The following is a 19,333-nucleotide window of genomic DNA, read 5'->3' as shown; positions in this document are numbered from 1 at the left end:
TCTGTTTCTCCAGGGCAGCCAGCCCCTGGAGAAACATCACTTAACTGCTGAGAAACACTAAGAAAGAAATAAGTAAAACCTCCTTTGTTGTCTAGCTTAAATTTAGTTCTTTGTGTGAAGAAATAGATGTTTTATGCATTAATTTTAGAACACACAAGATTTAATTGGAAAGGATTCCCTTCAAACCATCTCAAGCTGTTATCCTGTGCGCAGGAAAACAAACATGCTACTAACTGAGATGTCACTGTCTCTGAGAAGTCAATCTTTAAGCCACTCTCTCTCCTTCTTTTAAAGTAGTCTTACAGAAACATGACCTGTCATTTATGAACAAGCCAAACCACAGTAAAGGAATATCAACTGGAAAGATTAAAATACTGAGACAGGAAGATGCTGAGAGGTGGATCCCATGATTTTGGATAAAGGGCCTTGTAAGAGAAAAGTTTGGTAGTTTGGGACAAGAGATAATTTGGGAATGGGGTAGAGACTGAGGTACAGGCTGGAGTATTGTTTCAGTAGAGAAGAGAAAAGAAGTTGAGGATGTCTTACTTTGCAATAGAAGGAGAGGGGAGATAGGCACTGCAGTGAGTTGAGAGCGATTTGAGAATTGAGCCTAAGGGTATTGCAAAATGGGACGGGAGTAAACATGACAGGAGTACTTATTAGAAAAGCTTGAAGATACTGATCGTTGTCAGTGTCCTCCCCATGCACATACAAGCACACTCCCAATGCCTTCTTCCTGGGCAAACAGCTGCTGACAGTGCACACATCAGGATGTGTTTGTGGTAGCAGATTAGCTGTCCCTTCTGTTGAGAAATCACTTTTCAGCCACAGCTAAAACTGGTTTATTCCAGGATGAGTGTTTTCTGTGGAGTGGCTGCTGCACTGTAGAAGGCTGACATCCATGTCTGTCTATAGAAACCTGGTCCTGGCCAGCTGAAGACCCTCATAACCCACCTAATTGTCTAACTGACAATTTAGTTGTGATTTCTGTTTACAAGTCCTTCCATTCCTGCCTAGAGCCTTCTGAACAAGATTCACACTGAAATGGGACCAGTAGTCTGCCTCACATTTTTTCAGCACTCCCCAGCTGCTCATATAGCATCCCTGCTCAGATGTTTTGGTATGAATCTGGCAACATCATATCACACTTATTTTTGTCATTCCATCAGCTTCATTAACCTAACATCTGTCTCTGAACTGATTTTCTGAAAAACAAAACAAAACAAAAAACCAACCAACCAAAAAACCCCCGAACATTTTCAGTTAATATGTTACAAAAGAAAGTTCTTTAAACAACTCTCCTTTTCAATAGAATAACTCAGCCATGTTTTCTTGGCCAAAAGTGTTGACAGTACAAAAGTATTAAGAACTGTAGTTGAATAATTTTATTTAAAAATATGTGCATATATAAAAACTATTTTCTTTAAAATGCTTACATTCTACAGCCTATTTGAATGTAGATAAGTAAGACCAAAGATCCTTTAATAATGTTTTAAGTTCACTGTCTTGTCCTTCAGAAATAAACCGAGCAGAACTAACAAAGAAAACAATAGTTAAAGAGTTGTTTAAAAATCTATTATTTCTCAGCTACCGTATCTCAGTTAAAAACTGCATTTCTGTGGAGAGGCTTTGCACCTACCTATGAGTACAATGGAGATGCCAGGGGGATACAGGAGCAGTCACATCGTGATTTAGTGGGAGATCAAGAGTTTGATCACAGAAACGGGTGCTCATCTACCCTAGTCATGAGTAAGACAATGACTTCAGGCACAAAGGACATACCTCCACATAGTGTTCAGGGAAAAGAAATGTAGAAACAAATTTGGAGATCATTCTGGTAGTCTTTCTGTACAAACACAGGGCTAGAAAAGAGATGCAATACTTTCATACTTTCCCATAAGTTGCTGGGAAAACAACTACTAGAATACTGCTTCCAAACAAATAAAGATTGAAAAAAGTTATAGATTAAAAGTACAAAAATTTTATAGATTGCTTAATCATCCTAAAAGCTATTTAAATGATCAAAGATTAAAGGCTCCTTGGTCACAATTTATAAATCCCAAAGCTGTTGAAAATATAATGAGATTCAGTGACTGGAAGATGAAGCTAAACCAATTCAGACCATAAATAATGATCTCATTAGTCATCTGTGTACATATTAACTCTTGAAATAATCTATCAAGGGTTGCCCATCACTAAAAATAATTAAGTCAACATTGGATTTTTATTTGGTAGATATGCTTTAATTCAGCAACATCTATTGGACTGGAAGAAAATTAAATAATGGATGTCCACTGACCTGTGTTACTCAGAGGACTGAAGTAAATAATTTTAGGGCCTATATTAATCACTGAGTTCTTTAATTTATTCAATGAAAATAACAATGTCATAGCTTGGTTAGGTGGGTTAATCCTTATGTCTTGATTTGTTTCTTCTAATCACAGTATTAGGATATCCTTCCCCCCATAGCCAGCAACAACCCTAAAACAGACCACTGTGACACATCCTGGCCTCCAGGTGATGTTGCCACCTTTGTCAGCAAGCTTTCACAGAGGCCATAGTGGATCAGATAGGGACATTTTCACCAGGACTGTTGTCCAAAGCGATTACAGAAAAGGTGACATTATTTGGGGTTGTAACTATACCCTGCTGAGAGATCTCCCATGACAGCTGCATCTTTTAAAATGCATTGCAGTGCAGCCTGGGAACAGTGTGGTCATTTTTCAAGGAAAGAGACATCTAAGTGTGCTTCTCATTAATAATTTCCAGTCAGGCAATTCCAAAGCCTAATCATTGCTCTGCCTTTTTACTTGGCTGGCGGTGATTGATTCTCCTCGCTGGGACCATGTGTCAAATCACAATAATCTGCTCTCTGGGGGCTTCCAAGCATTAGGTACTGTTATGTAGTGTGCTGTAACTTGAAGGTACATTTCAGCATGTCACCCAGACCAGCACAGTGACTGGTCTTTCACCTGTATTGATGATGATGGAACAAGCAGCATAAAAGCTGGAGAAGAGAAGATGGGGGAAGGGGTTGTCACTTAGTTGCAGCCTCTTAGTACATAAAGGGAGCTTGCAAGAGAGCTGGACAGGGACTTTTTACAGGGGTGTGTAGTGATAGGACAAGGGGGAATAGACTTAAGCTGAAGGAGGGTAGGTTTAGATTAGAAACTAGGAAGAAATTCTTTATTGTAAGGGTGGTAAGGCAATGGAACTGGTTGCTCTGAGAAGTTGTGGATGTCCTGTCATTGAAAGTGTTCCAAGACCAGGTCGGATGTGACTCTGAACAGCTTGGTTTAGCAAAGAGTGTCCAGGAGTTGGAACTAGATATTTAAGGTTGTTTCCAATATGATTTGATTCTATGGTTTCACCTGACCCTTTTATTGCAGTTTGTCATTTCTCTTTCATTAGATATTTGCTAACTGGTACTGGCCTTGCATCTGACATATATAAGCAATAAGAATGGTATATTTAGGGATAAGACTATAACAACTTGCTGCTAGTCAAATTATACACTATTTTGCATTTGGTGTATTTTTTTTTTTTTGCCAGTTATAATTAGTCATATAACACTTTGGCCTAACTTAAGGTCTGTGGTACAAGGATTTGGTTGAGGATTTCTCTTTTGTAAAGCCGTTACACCACTTTTTCTACCATTAAGGACTGGTGCTTTATGAATCTTTTGCATATGAAACTGTGCCAAATGGCAGTCACGGAAGTCATCACTATTTCTGAAGAACCAGAAAATGGACACTCTTTCTCCAGCTCCAAGCTGTGTCAGCTGAAATGACATGACAGGTCTGCTGCCAGACACTCTCGTTCCATCCCAGCTGTTACCTAAGCTATTTGCAGAATTGCTCCTTCCCTACCTGGAGCTTACTGCAACAGGTCAGAAAAGGGTTATTGGTCAAGGTAACCCAGCTCACCTTGACAGGAGTATAAGCAGCTCAGGAACAGATTAGAAGGGGCAGTAAACTGCAATGTGAAGGGTGAGGGAGAGGTGGTCAGCTGAAGACAGCAGCTTCTGCTAGCACAACCAGATCTTGCAGTGAACATGTGCAGCAGCCTTAGTTTTGCTTGATTTCTCATCTAAAATAAGAAGCACAATAGAAAGTAGGGTTTTCCTCTGGCAGCTTCTACTTTTCCCAATCTCATATGCATACCTCCCCCTTAATGCTGGATTTTAATTTGCCCATTGAGCCCTCTAACAGCTCCCTTCTTTGTTCTTATTCACTTCCCACTCACTTCTAAAGACTGTGGCTGTGATCATATTGTGAATTCTGTTATGCAGCAGTACCAATTACTTCTTGAACTTATTCCTGATTGTTACTTTGGAAGAAGTTGAAAGTATTTCTCATTTTCATTCTTCAGGTCACTTAGTGAAAAAATCACCTTCAGCAATGGATGATGGATTTGTAAGCCACAACAACTCAAATCACAAAACTTAATTTAACAGGTTGGATTTATGCAATTTGTTGCTATTGCCAATGTATTCACTTCTTTCATGCTGCTTCCAACTACCAGTTCCAGCTCTGTATTGAGTACAAAATGGAGACTGGGGAATATATAATTAATCAAATGGGGTAAAATAAGAAGTGTGTATCTGGATCCTTATGTCTGGGCTTCAGGCAAAATTGGTATTTTATTACTTATTGCTGTTGCAATATGGTTTTGATGATCAGATTTTCTCAGAAACCTGTCATTCTGAAGTACTCAGTATTTTTGTTGTTGTTGTTTATCCTCTTCATCAGTGGCAATGATTTATATGATCCTTTTGGCATGCAGTTTCAAATCCAGTCACTTCAGCAGAATGAAACTTTAACCTTAGCAAATGGAAATCTACTGCCTTGTCAGTGTAGAGTTCTTTTCTATGTGCTGAAGGGCTAATGTTCAGTAAACTCTCCTACAATGATTTCAGGAGTACACCTGCTCTCTCCTTGTTCAGTTTGATTTTTGGTAGGTAAATTTAGATTTCATTTTATAGGGAAAAGTGAGCTATTCCTGCTAAAAGACTTTAAGGGAGGTTATGTTCTGTGTAGCTATTTCACCCCTTTCTGTGAAAAACATTTCCTGAGGGACATTTTATTTCACAGAATATTCTGAGTTGGACAGGACTCACAAGGATCATTGAGTCCAACTCTCAAGTGAATGGCTCACATAGGGATTGAAGCCATGACCTGGGTGTTATTAGCACCATGTCCTAACCAACTGAGCTAATAAAGAAACCTTTAATTACCTTAAGACCAAATCAGAAACAGAATTACGTGGCAGCTAAGATCTAGTTTCTGTTAATAGCCTGTGCCCTGGAGGTGCTGGAACAGCAGAGATCCTGCACCTCTGACACTGTAAAAACTGTGTCCTTTAACAAAGGTGTTGACTCATTAACTGGCTTCTTTTGCCTTCAGTTTACTCTTTTTTCAGACATTAATTTCATTTGGAATGCTTATACATAAGATGGGCCTGATGCATGGGAGTTTTGGTCTTCTCTTGCTGTAAACTTAAGCTGTAAACTTATGCAGAATATATTCTTGTGCTGTATTTTCAAGTGCCTAAGCCTTCTGAAATAAAAGGATGGAACAGTAAACAACACTCATCTTCAACACACTGTACACATGTAGTGAACAGACATAGTATTGTGCTGTAGCAGCATCATTTCCAAAGGAAGGAGGGCAGGTATACAACTGGACCCCAGTTTAGCCTTCAGACCACTAAAAACTGGCTCCTTCTATAGCCTGCTGCTCACCACCCAGGCCATCCCACGGCATTACCCTTTGAACTTGACAAAATATTTACACATAGACTTATTAGGTTACAGCCTAAGTCCACAAAGACTTACTTGTGCTTTTCACTGTGAGGAATCCCACTGAAATATTGATAAATCTGGATGCCAATTTTTCTGAGAAAAAAGCTTGAAAAGCTTGTTCATGATTCTGAGTTGCCATTATGAATAGCAAAATCAAATTGTTTTGAGAGAAGCAAGGCAAAGGAAACATGTTTCCTGTGATTTTTCCATCAGAAATTTCTCTCATAACATGTTATTCTCACTGGTCTTCTGCTGTTGTTAGCAATTTGCAGAATGAGCTGCCCCTGTGCATGAATGTGGTGATGTGGAGTTTAGGCTATCTCTAGTAACTGATGGACCTGTAGCCAAACAGGACAGAGAACTCCTGTTTTGTGGTGTAGCTTTTCTTTTCATGGGATTTCTACTGATTTCGATGAAACTTTTCAGATCATATTTACTTTGGATTAAACCAGCCAACTGGTTCAAAACATAATATAAAAATCTCTTTTGAGCTGGGATGCAAAGTCTAAGATGACATAAACCCTTGTTTATTTAAAATTGGATGATTTTTTAATTGTGTGTCTTCCTCTAAATTTCCTTAAAATACTCTAAAGGCTACTACAATGGGTTGCACCCATAACCTGCTATGGTTTATTTCAGTGGGGTTTTCATTAAGCTTGCAAGAAAGAGGAGAGGATAACTTGGCAGAAAATTCTTTGACACGTGTTCCTTCTCACGCTTGAAATGTATTCTTTTCCCTCTGTGGATATGACTTGTGAATGAAAGGCCTTGAGTCTTACCTTTCACATTAAACTATGTGATAAACCTACTGCAGTATGTGAGACTCTAGCAAAATAGTGAAAAGGCCAGTTTACTCTTTACTGAAAGTGGAAACTCAGGAAGAATGCAATACAAAGAAATGGGAAAACCCACACAGGGCCTGACCATGAACTGGTATAAATCAGTTCAGTGGTCATGTGCTGGATGCTGCCTTCTGTTTCAGCACACCACACCAATGCAGTAAATAGCAGACTGATGAAAGCTCTAGGCTCATTTTACACTGATAGATTTGTGGCAGACAGCAAATACTTGACTCCTGACCATTGCATATAAACCTAGCTCTGCAGAGAAAGGAGGTATTAGGGAGATTTTGCAGCACCACAGGCTTAGTTAAATGAAAATCTGTATTAAGGATTAAAAGAGAAAACGTAACTGCTGTTTACTAACATTAATATGTGTAGAATTTATTTTTAGAAATTCATGAAGTAAATGGTAAGAATCTTCTTATTCTAAACAAATTTAAATAGACTAAATTAAAAAAATAATCCATCTTTTTCAGGTCTAGAGTAATTTGCCATAAAGCAGCTTGTTCACAGCTCTTATTTTAAACATACATTTCTTTCAACTATTCCTAGCAAAATGTTGTAACAAAAATTATTTCCCTTTTAATTTCTCATATTAATTGTTGCTTTATATTCTTTTAATTGTTGCACAGTACTGCAATTTGTGAAATAACTGAAAGTTTCCACTTGGATCAGGCTGAAATTGAGAAAACAATTTGTCACCTTCCATCTTCTTTACTTCTTATGGGCTGCTTATTCCAAGGAACCATTTAAGATGTTCAGAATCTTCTTACTATGATGGATTTGCTGTCATTTTGCTGAAGTCCCCAAAATTAAACTTGTCATACTACTGACGCCACAGTTTCTCATTTCTGCCCACTGTTGCCACACAATAATTGTATGGTCCTTTACTTCACCTCAGACAATTTTCACAGTAACTGTTTGTAGCTGTACAATACAAATACAACTGAAACGTGGTCTGAGGTGATACCTGGGATCAAACCCTTGCTAGACACCCATTGGTAAGCCACTGGCTGCTCTCATGTGACAAACATAATTTTACCTGCTGGTAAATCCCCTAGTTTCTATTCAGGTGAGACTACCTGAAGCTAAATAAAACCCCAGAGTGATAACCATGTATTCCAGGAGACAGACACAGTATTTTCCTTTGATTCCTGAAGAGGCACTGGAGGTAACTGCGTAAGAAATGAGAAAGAAGGACTAGAGATTCCGGGTCAACCTGAAACACCAGTTAAGACTAACCTTCATGACTACAGCTGTGAAGCAAGAGCCTAAATACTAAGGCAGAATAACTTGTTCCAGCAAACATTGTTAAGACATGTTGTTTGGTGAGGGAGGAATAAAAAGGTTCAACTGCAAAACCAAGATCTTATCATCACCTCGTGGCACTTACCTGAAGCCTGCCAGAAGCAACAGAGGAACTCAAATGCGGGACTGAGTATAGTTGGTATTATTCTTACTTATTATTCCTATGGGGTAAAAGAAGGGGTTAGTGACACCAGTCATACTGGGCACTAGAAGGTGAAGGTGGGTCCTCAGATAGGACCAGAAAGAGCCATTGACTAGACAGAGGTAGTGAAAAGAGGGAGAAAAAAAAATTAATATATTTCAGCAATGATTCAACAGACATGCTTACAGGTGCACAGAATATAAAGGGAAGCTTGCAAAATGGAAAGAGACTAAGAAGTCTGTGGAGTGAGGTATGAACTTAAGGAGAGAAAGAGGTGAAGCTGCAATGACTTGATTCACAGATTAACTGTAAAGCCAGCAGAAGAGAGAATTTGAGATTCAGATAAATTCATGACACAGAAGGTTGGGCCGAGCAGGAGAGACCTTGAAAATGTCATGCATTAAAATAGAAATAAATTAGGATTAGGGGGGAAAAAAGGATAGGGTATCTTGCCTTAAATGGAATTAAAAGAATGAGAAGAAAGAGTGAAGGAATAATTGCCCAAAGGCTGTACTTGGTGAGGTCCAGCTAAGCAGTGGATGATGAATGGCCAGATATCACAGCATGGGAATGAGTAATATCCTGAATTATGTTGACATGTAACCAAGCTTTTGGAGTGAAACTGAGATATCCAACACTACTCAACAGTGGTTGAATACTTCCAGCATTTGCATGGAATGTTCATAAACAGTAATGGGGGATAGCCTTGAGAGGGACTGAGCAAAGAATCTCCATATTTTTTTTATATATCTTTCCATTATCTGGAAAGATTCAAGCAGACAGAAACCAATAGTTTCATTGCTGTAATCATTGCTGATCTGTGATCAGCTACCATAGCTAGTAGCTCAAAGTGTGGATGCTCAACAAATCTGAATAGTTTAAAATTTTAAGAATATCAAGTGTTTCAAGGCAACTATTTTCACTATCTGTTCTGAAGCATAAGGATTTGATTAATTTATTCAAAACTGACAATAAGTGAAATACAAAAAGAGTTTGTGCAGATCTCCCAGTACTGAGGAAAGCATAGCAGTCTAGGTAGATGGATATCTTATGTAATGTAAAAACATTCTGAACCCATGGCACACATGAAAGCCTTGCAATACAGGTTTTCTAAAAGAAGTCAAGTATACTTCCTACTAGCTAAGAGGAAAAAAGCCTTAAACAAGCATGTTCCAAGTGCTCATTTTAACAATCATGATTTGCATCTAGGAATAGTGCACAAGTACTTGTTGGACAAGAATCAGAAGAACTTTGAGAGTGTGTGTAAAGCATTGAAAAAAACCAAGATTACACATTTGGTGTTGCCACAGTCTTGCTTGAGGCAGGCATGCAGAAAGCCTCCCACAGACTTGAACCACAGCTCTCATAATTAGTAGTCAACTCTCATAGATTTGAATCCAGACTGTAGATTTGTAGGTGGAGAAGGTGTAAATTTCAGTTTAAAAGGAGAATTCAAGAAGCATGTCACTGAAGTACAGGATTACATGACAGGTCAACACAAGTTGTGCATATATGCATGAATCAATGTCTGTAAATGTGTGAGCTTTTCTCAAACTTTGGGAGCAGAGGGCTAAAACCTTTTGAGAAATCAGTGAGGTCTTGGCTTTTAAATTAGCAGTAGAATTTTTATCCTATATTAGGAAGATTACTAGCTCAGGTTTTATTTATGATCATATGACTTAGCTCAACATACACTGACTAGAAGTGTTTGGTACTCTGGAATTAAAAAATGAATGAAAATAACCTTAGGCAGTAACTTGAGTTCCTTCATATGCTACTTAGAGGATGACAAAAAGCTATAAAATAATCAGGGAATAGCCTCATCAGGCAGGTTTTCTTCCAATCTCCACTCCTTTTCTTTTGCCACAGGTAACTTCTGGACCCATCACGCCATGTCTCCTTCAGAGAGAAAAGTCCTCTCACTTGCCACCGCAAAAGGCAGAATTCAGGGTGGTTTATTGTGGACTTTTCTGCCACTACATGCCCAAGGCAAATGTTTACAGGACAAACAGTTTTCTGCAATGGATGGATTAATTTGATTACAGGTTTGAAACTCCTTTCTTAACTTGGTCCTAAAACACATAACTCACTGTGAATGGCAATCGAAGCACAGGTTGGTCATATTCTGTATTACCACCACATACTCATAAAATCCTACTGTAATTCTCCTGCAGTCTCTGCACAAACAGTAGGCTCCACTCTCACTGAAGGTGTCACTGGTTGGCCTTGTCTCCCCCATACTCATCATCTAAGCCTACCTTTTAGGTGCTCTCACACCACTGAGAGGGGACTAGTCTGCCTCTGGAAGCACAGGCAGCAGGAAAAGGACTTGGGATCATGGCATTTTATTTGGGGAACAATGAAAACAAAAGTGTTAAAACTAAAGATGTTTTTAACTATCATCAGGTATCTGTGTATTTGTAAATAAAACAGAGGAGCTACTGATTTGTTACAACATGCAGGATTTAATTATTGCTATGACACTAAAGTATGCTAAGGTTTACCTGAACTAGGTGGTACTTGTCTAAAGGGTTCCTGGGATTGGGCATGGGTCAATTTGAAGCAGCAGTATGGTAAAATTACCTTCTGAAGCCAACATTTATAGGCATGTTTTGGGAACAATGTGATTTTCAATTCACATCAGGAATGCAACCACTTGTTTCAAAGTAAAAGGCAGCCCCCACATGGTGGAGGATGTATAGATGTAGATACTGAGGCAACAAAACACCGGTATTGTAACGTGAAAAAAGATTCAGTTCTTGACTTCAGGCAAGCACTACCAAATCAGTACGGAGAGGCTTTTAGCTACAAGGAGTGTCATCCATACTGCAGGCAGGGATCCCTGCCAGGAGGTGCCCTTTGCTCTTCCAGCCATGACATTCTGAAGATGTTGAGAAACTCTTCCAATATTGAGACAGTCTAGATAGGAAACTTAGCTTTGGACACGGCATGCTGTAGCACCCAGACAGAATGTCTGTAAAAAGGAAAATTGAATATGACATAATGTGGAAGATGAGTCTCACTGCAGGAAGAACTACTTAGAAATACCTGAAGTGATCATAATGAAATGCCTATAAAAAAGCTGTTACTAAGTAGGGTTGTTGTATCAGTAGAAGATTCAGAAAGTAACACTGAACTATTTCAACATGGCCATGGCTGCCAGTAATGAAAAGATGCCATACTGCTTTGAGAAGGCAAGTAAGGCAGCAAAGATAAAAAAAATCCACAAGAAAGACAACAGCCAGTGATCTTGCTTTTGAAATTATGGTCAAAGATCTTTATATGTAAGTTAAAAAAATCTCCTGCCTTGACAACTTAAAAGAAATTATTTAAATACAGTTCTAGCTAAGAATAAAATTGGGAAAAGCTAAAGAACATGCCCTTGGTACATAAGCCCCATCATGTTGCTTGAGAGAGTAATTTCTTCCAACTTCTTCCCAGCTTTTGCTTGAACAGTTTTATCATCCTTTTCAGGTTTCCCAGCACAGCTTCAGCACCTGCCAGAAAACACGGGTTGATGAATGAATATCCACCATCAGCTAGGAAGTACTTTTCAAGTGAGAACTCGTCCAGACTTTTTACTTCACATCTCTCAGGCCCTGTGGTCCTTTTTCCCCTTCAATTTTAGTAAATGGCTGTAACCATATCCTAAGGCTTTGCAACAGATTTATTCTCCCTTTTGTGCAAAAAATGAATCCTGTCTACAAGACCGATTTGCTAGAGCTTGTCATTAGGACCTCTGTCACTCATGCCTGCTGTATAAAATCAGTCTTTTGGCTGAAATTTCTTTCTCAGCATTTACTGCTGAGCCTGGTCCTCCTGGTCCTCCTGAGGATACTGGTAGGGAAGTGGCAGGTGTGCTCTGCCTGTGACTCACCTCAGTGGCACACAGGTGGTGTGTGGGTGTGTAGGCACTGTGCTGTCCCTTTGGGCTGTCTGAAGAGGAGCTCAGAGTGAAGGTGCCTCACACCCAGGACATTAAAAGAAGGCACAAGAAGTAGCTTTTGTCCCCAGACTTTCCCAACAAACAGGTGTTACTGGCTGCCTGTATGTGAACTACTGAGGTAGCATACGAACAGATCTCACTTTTCACAGAACTCACGGGTCTGCTGCAGACCCTGGTATCACATTAGCAACTAAAAGCAAACGCACAAAACCCCTGCTGACCAGTTATCCTGCTATGGTGTCAGGACCCAGTTTTCCACAGGACATGGCATCACTTCCTTCTCCCCACCTAGAACCAAGAACATGTCAGACTGCCGATGCAGATTTCCCAGCTCTTGTCTCTCATCATACGTAGACTCAGGTTAGGATTTCAGCTGTTCTGGGTCCATCTTCCACGTGACTGAAGTTGTGGCTTGATTTTATTTGTCTTTTTCGGTCACTCTTTTTGGGAAATCACCTGATCTGTTGTGGGACTGAGCATTTCCCTGGCAAAAATCAGAGTCCCTGCCAGTCACTGCTGTTGAAGACGAAGTACACGGCGGGTGCGGGACTGTCACACAGCCGAGGAAGCCTCCCGGGGTAGTTCCAGTGACCGCGGGAGATTCAGCCTGAGTCACTGGGATGACAACATCAGTTGTCACAAATACGAAGAGAATCATGTAGCAGAACACCGTGACATCCATTTAATAACTTGCTGTCTTTAATGAAGCTGGATAATTATAGCTAAATGTACTGGCTATGCCACCACTGACATTCCTTTTTTACTATCAGTCTTGCTGAGCAGGCATCACTCAAGTGTTTACCTCAGTGGTGCCGATGTTCAGCGCTGCCCTCCAGTAGAGAAAGGCGCCTTGTAAACAAGGCTCCCCCTGCCCGAGTGGTACAGCCGCGCCTCCCTCCCTCCCTCCCCCCATCGCGGCGCCCGGTGGTTGGCGCTGACAGCGGCGCATGCGCAGAGGGCGCCCGGCGGCTGCGGGCGGTGCTGTGGGACCGGCCGGTCCAGCGGGGTCGGGGCCTCCCCGGGCGGGTCGGGCCGGGCCGGGCCCTCCTGGGCGATCGGGGAGGGCAGTCCCGGAGCCAGGAAGGGCCGTCCCGTCATTGCGGGCAGCGCTGTGGGTGAGGAGCGGGGTTTGTGCTTTGGGGCCGGTCCCCAGGTCTGCGTGAGGGGCTCGGCGGCCCCCGGGGCGGGGGAGGTTACGGGGGCTGTCGGTGCCGTGTCTGTGCGGGAGCAGAGGAGCTGTCGCGGCCCTGCTGGAGCCAGAGCTTGCGGTGGTGGATCGCGCCGTTCAGGGCCTGGTCGTGCTGTGTGACTCGTGTGTTTGGCCCTGGTTTTCCCCGGGGAGATGAGGGCGGGGGGGCTACTAGGACTTGGAGTCGGTGTTGCCAAGTATGATGCCGTGGGGTCGGCGAAGCGCCTTCGGGGTTCCCGGCCCATCACCCTGCTTGGAGCGGGGCACCTGCGAGCAAAGGGCAGGGCCATCGGTGCCTTGCAGGATTCACCGCGGGCAGCGGTGGTGACATTTGCTGCCTGCTGGAGCAAGGCGAGAGCTTCTCGCCAGGCCCTCTGCCCTCAGTGGTCTCTGTGGCCTTTTCTCTTGCGTTCATCAGACTCCCAAAGGCACAGTGGTGTTAAGCACACAGGTTGCGGCGGGTGTGGTGGTCATGCTTATATCACCTATATGGTTCATAAAACGAGCTGGAGTTCAAATATTACCTGTTTTTTTTCCCACCCCCCAAGATTTTGGTTTTGAACTACAATGTGTTGAGGAAGTTTCAGACAACTTGAGGCACTTAATGCTGGGCTGTTCAGCTAATTACACTGATGTTGCTAATAATATGTAATAATGTTGCTTGTCTGCATTCCATATTCTTTTTCCATTTTTGAATATGGTTTTTTTGGAAAGTGGCTGAGTGTTCAGAGACTGATTGCAGAGTCTTGTTTTGAGCCGTCATTGCAGCTCCTTTTTGTGTAAGTGGTCCCCCTTACTGCATTAGTTTTATGTCCTGGATCTGTGTTTGAGATTCTGAGTTGCACCCAAAGCTGTAGCTGTAGCAAATGCGGGAAAAACAGGGGAGTAGGACAATAACTGCTGAATGCTGTTGAAATAAAAGTTTCATAAGTAACAAAACAGGATTTGCTTCTCTTCCTCTTTCTTGCCTTCGTACTTGACCCTCCTCTGCTTTTGCTTCAGTGCATTACTTTGTACTAGTTGGGACTTAACAGGCCCGTTGTAAATCTTGTTGCTTAAGTTTTTTTTGTCTGTCTACCTGTCTTTGGGATGACTGTGCCTAATGGCAGCAGGCCCAATGTCATAACTGAAGTGGATGTGATCCCTCTATGGTTTAGAATCTATATACATGGATGTACTTAAAAATTCACTAAATTTTTTTCTCCTTGTTTCAGATGGAAGAGTTCATGCTTACTGGTTTACATAATAGCTGAGGCTAAATAGGCATGAAGGAGACTATAGTCAAAAAAGAAGAAATGAATCCTACAGATGATGATACAGTGTTTGGGACTATTTTTGACTGGGACTATCTCTCATGGGAAATTCGTTTGACATTTTTAGCTGCTGGTTTTTTAATCTACTTGGGAGTATTTCTTCTGTCTCACTGGTTGTCTTCTTGGAGAAGTACCACTTACCGTGCCTTGTATGCAAAGGAGAAGGTGTTTTGGAACATGGCAGTCACACGTGGTGTGTTTGGACTTCAGAGTTGTGTTGCTGGGTTATGGGCTTTGCTCATAGATCCTGTTTTTCATGCTGACAAAGTCTATTCACAGCAAAAGTGGAGTTGGTTTAACTGTTTAATAGCAGCTGGATTTTTCTTGCTTGAAAATGTAGCAGTTCATGTGTCCAACATTATTTTTAGAACATTTGATGTTTTCTTAGTAGTTCATCATTTGCTTGCTTTTGGTGGCTTGGCTGGTTTAGTAATTAATGTGAAATCTGGACATTATCTGCCTTTGATGGGAATGTTGCTGGAGATGAGCACTCCCTCAACATGCATTTCCTGGATGCTTCTGAAGGTAAGAATGTGATAATTTTCAGATTATGTTTGTAACAGTTTTCATGCATTTCACTTGTCTGTAGATAATCTTGGTGGTTTGTTTGGATAGTTTTTCATCAGAACTGCATTTGTCCAGGTGATATCTGTGTTATTGTCATACCTGCTTTTGTTGTGCAGGCCTCCATGTAGGTTTGTGTGGTGCTGTGTGCGTGTGCACAGTGGGGTGGTATCGATCCATGCCGAGTTTGGGATGCCACATATATGTGCAGTAACATTGCACTACGAGGAAAAAATGCCTGAGTGTGTGTATGAAAGGTGGATGTTTGTATTGTTCTACAGATTCCTCAGTTCCTTATCTTGAAGTAACAGTCTCACTTCTGCATACTTTGTGTTCTTATTTTTCTAGGCTGGCCGTGCTAGCACCTTTTTCTGGAAGGCAAACCAGTGGGTGATGATCCATCTGTTCCACTGCCGCATGATTCTGACCTACCACATGTGGTGGGTGTGTCTTTTCAATTGGAATTCAATTATAGAAAATCTGGGACTTCTTCACTTCATTGTTTTATTCTCGGGATTATTTGCTGTTACACTAATACTTAACCCATACTGGACATACAAAAAAACTCAGCAACTCCTCAGCCCAACTGACTGGAACTTTGAAAATAAAGCAGTGGAAAATGGAAAGTTAAATGGTGAAACACATCAAAAGAAGAGCATATAGCACTGAAACAACAATTTCCCAGCTGAGAAACAGAAGAATACAATGCAAAGTCATTCTTTGCACGTGAACCAGAAGATTTTGCAAGAAGCTCATTGACACAGTGACTCCTTGCTGGTAGCACTCTGTATGCATCACAAGTGTTGAAAAACATGTTTCTTACGTGTATACATATAAGAACTTCAATTCTTATTATGAATTACACCAACAATTTGTCAGATTGGACAGTATTTCATAATTTAGTAGTGATGTGCTCCCTAATGGCATGTTTCTTTTCCTAATGCTTCAAAGTGGCTTTACAGTAAGTCATCTGTTAAGCTCAGCTTGAATCAAGTTTAGCTTGAATCCAATTTCACACATAGTGGAGATACTGATACTGAAAATTATGTTAAATTGTTTATTAAGATCGATTATGATCCAAGTTAGGTATGCATGGGTACCTAATTCCTGTGTGCCAGTGAATCATTCCAAGTGGCAGAACTGGTCAGTGGTAGAATGCAGTTATGGCTCAGGTTTAGGTTTTATTGTTGGTTGGTTGGTTTGAGGATTTTTGGGTATTTGCTTTTGTTCTTTTTTTCTTTTAAGTGCACTTAAGGAACAGGAAAACAATTGTTTGATTGTTTGCTCACTCAAAGTTGTAGTCTTCAGGTTGCCCTCAGTGTGGGAGGAGTTCATATCCTTCAAAACCATGCATGTGGGGTCCATGCATTTGCCGTATGAGTGGTCTGTAGGTAATCAGAGTGGCCCCTTCTGGGCTTGAAATCAATGAAATACAAGTGGCAACACCAGAAGATGACTCTGAATCATCCTTGAAAAAAATGCTGCTTGATTAGTAAAATTATTTTGTTTGTAGGTCCCACATGAGGGGTCATGCAATTAGTTCCACTAGTGCTTCTGTTACGGTTCCTCTTATTTTTGGGAATGCATTTAGTTTTAGATGGTTTCAGAATCTGAGGTGACTCCTCTATGGGGCAAAGGCCCTATCAACTCCCCTAGGAGTTTGATTGTTTTAATATTTTTATTTAACTTTAAAGAACATACCAAGTGACACTAACAGTCCTTTGCACTTTATCTGCCACATCACAAAAATCTTTCCTTGACCTGAGAAACTGGGTTGCTCTTTAGGTAGGGACTAATGGTGATGGATGTTCTCCCACTTTCTGTGGTTTGATGGGTCCTGGGTGAAATTTTGGGAAGTGGATGGAGGGATAAAAACCACGATAGAAAAGAGTGACACCTAGTGGCAGGAGAATGATTGGGGTATTAGTTTTAGTGCACAGAACAAATGAGATTTAAAAAAACCCAAAAAGGTTAATTGGAATTCTGTGTGACATAACTGCTACACAGATTTATTTCCCAAAGCATTAAGACTGGGTGAGCCCAGGCTGTGAAGAATTTTAGATCAAGCCATGAATTGTGGACTGATCTGTGGTGGAGCATGTTGTTTTAAATGTGTGAGGGAAGCACTCTTTGGTGTAAACAGCCCTGTTTTATTAATTTTTGGTGGGAATGTCTTTGATTTGTTCTGAGACAAGGGACTATTCAGGTTGCTGTGTTCCCTAATTCACTGTGTGTGAGCACAGACTTGAATTGATGTTCTGTGATGGGGAAGAAACTTCTTACTTTAGGTCACAAATACATAACCAGGTCTTGTTGATAATGATGAAGTGGTGAATATCTGAAATTGCCCATTCAAAACCAGGGTGAGAGGATCACAGTAATTTTGCACAGAACTCTGTCTGTTATTGTGCTGATATTTAATAGATAAAATCTAGATTTAGAGCTACCTTCTTTTTTCTAAGCTAGGCAGAATGAAGTTGCAATGTTGCCTGCCTGGGCACCATCCTATAGTAAAAAGGGTTCTCAGAAGTTTGAAATGTTGTACCTGTCTTGAGGAGTTGTATGTGGGAGAGTAATGTTAAAAGTACTTTGGAAAAAAACAGGGATTAATTACTTGGCTGTGGAACCAAAAAATATGATCTGAATGCATATCTTGCACAATCCAAACCTCACATGCAGGAGTTCCAGGGAGAATGACAGGGAATAAGTCATCAGGTGTCAGAATGATGGTGTACTCTGTGAAGCTTAAAACTTGAAGGTTTGGATTCGATAAAACAAGGAAATAATTGTTAAAATCCCAGCTACAGAATTATGAAGAATCTTAACAGAAAATGGAAGCATCAGAAGAAATTTGGGATGAGTGTGTAATTCATATAGTGGCTGGCTAAAGAATGTGAAGTTCCTGTGTGCTAAAGTAAAAGAATATGGAGGGTGGGAGTTAGTAGTGAATTGAGACTGAAAAAAGACAGTTGGAAATTTATGTCATAGCATTAGATGTCTAAAGGTCTAATATTTTATGTTATTAATTTGTGTAACTTTATTAATTGAATTTAAAATCTTCCATTAAAATTATGCTTTTATTATAATAATGCAGTCTTTTTACTTTGCATCCTAGTGTGAGGTTTTTTGCAAGAAGCCTGTTAGCGTTTGCATGTCTTTACTGTATAATGAATAATACTTTAGAGCCCCTGTTAACATAAACACTGGTAGACCTGCTAGAACAAGAAAGCTTTGCAATAAAGCAAATAACAGCACTTACTTTATCTCTGTTGGTTTAAGAGTACTTTACAGTCCAGCTAGAAATACAATACAACAAAAATACAGACAACCTTTCATCTTCATCTTCTTCATGGCTTAGTGTTGGGCTTACCTGTTCTGTTACACAAAGCCTCTTTTTTTGTACTTGAGTATAAAAGGACCTTTTGTAAGGGCATGTAGGGATAGGACAAGGCTTTAAACTAAAGAGGGAAGAGTTAGATTATATTAGCAAGAAACTCTTCCCTGTGAGGGTGGTGAGGCACTGGCACAGGTTGTCCAGAGAAGTTGTGGATGCCCCGTCCCTGGAAGTGTTCCAAGCGGGGTTGGATGGGGCTTTGAACAACCTGGTGAAGTGGAAGGTGTCCCTGCCTACAGCAGGGGGGTTGGAACCACATAATCTGTAAGGTCTCTTCCACTCCCAAACTTCTGGGACTCTTCACTGTCTGTTGACTGCTCTCTTTAGGAGGATTTTCTGGTTTATTGTTGTGGAAGCCACGTTGCTCTGAAACAAGTCTGAAAAAGTTCTTGAACTGAGGGTTTTGGTATCTATTAACCCTTACAACTAAGTGCTCCTTTCAGCCCGAGGGTAGAGTAGCCATATCTTGTTTGTAAATTTTGTTGACGTGAAATTAATCCCAGTCCTGTTGGGGCTTCTTATACAGCCTTAACCACAATCCCATTTAGAAAAATTCAGTCAGCTTCAGTAGTGGCTGGATTGTGTCACAGGGTATGCTGCTGTGGGTTTAAAAAACTTGAATAATGTGATTTTGGGTGAAATATTTATTTGCCGAGGTGACTGCTAGGGACTTGGCTCTGCTTTCTTGTTGAACAAGCTTATTTGAGGAGCAGTGTTAGTGTCACCTTTCTGGCTGAAGGTTTTGTTTTTTTTTTTAACCCAAACAACAAAAACTCAAACCAGCAAACTGTGGTGGGGATAATGGTGTTCAGTTACTTTGGTTTGGTTTTTT

At 40.7% G+C, this 19,333-nt stretch overlaps 1 protein-coding gene across 1 annotated transcript; it reads left to right on the top strand.

The window, feature by feature from the left end:
• Positions 1 to 13,018: 13,018 nt before the first annotated feature.
• CLN8 (CLN8 transmembrane ER and ERGIC protein) lies at positions 13,019 to 18,196 on the top strand. Its single transcript, XM_066179819.1, has 3 exons — positions 13,019 to 13,156; positions 14,445 to 15,068; positions 15,456 to 18,196. The coding sequence occupies exons 2-3, from the start codon at positions 14,496 to 14,498 to the stop codon at positions 15,768 to 15,770; spliced, it is 888 nt and encodes a 295-aa protein (XP_066035916.1). The 5' UTR covers positions 13,019 to 13,156; positions 14,445 to 14,495; the 3' UTR covers positions 15,771 to 18,196.
• Positions 18,197 to 19,333: the final 1,137 nt, after the last annotated feature.

This window comes from Chamaea fasciata, unplaced genomic scaffold (assembly GCF_029207755.1).
Source record: "Chamaea fasciata isolate MVZ Bird 193981 ecotype frontalis unplaced genomic scaffold, bChaFas1.0.hap1 SCAF_3, whole genome shotgun sequence".
NCBI classification, from domain to species: domain Eukaryota; kingdom Metazoa; phylum Chordata; class Aves; order Passeriformes; family Sylviidae; genus Chamaea; species Chamaea fasciata.
This window is presented reverse-complemented; position numbering and strand designations above follow the sequence as displayed.

Coding starts and splice junctions, on each gene's coding strand:
- CLN8 (XM_066179819.1), top strand. CDS start 14,496: ATGAAGGAGACTATAGTCAAAAAAGAAGAAATGAATCCTACAGATGAT. Junction 15,069..15,455: donor TTTCCTGGATGCTTCTGAAG/GTAAGAATGTGA, acceptor TTATTTTTCTAG/GCTGGCCGTGCTAGCACCTT.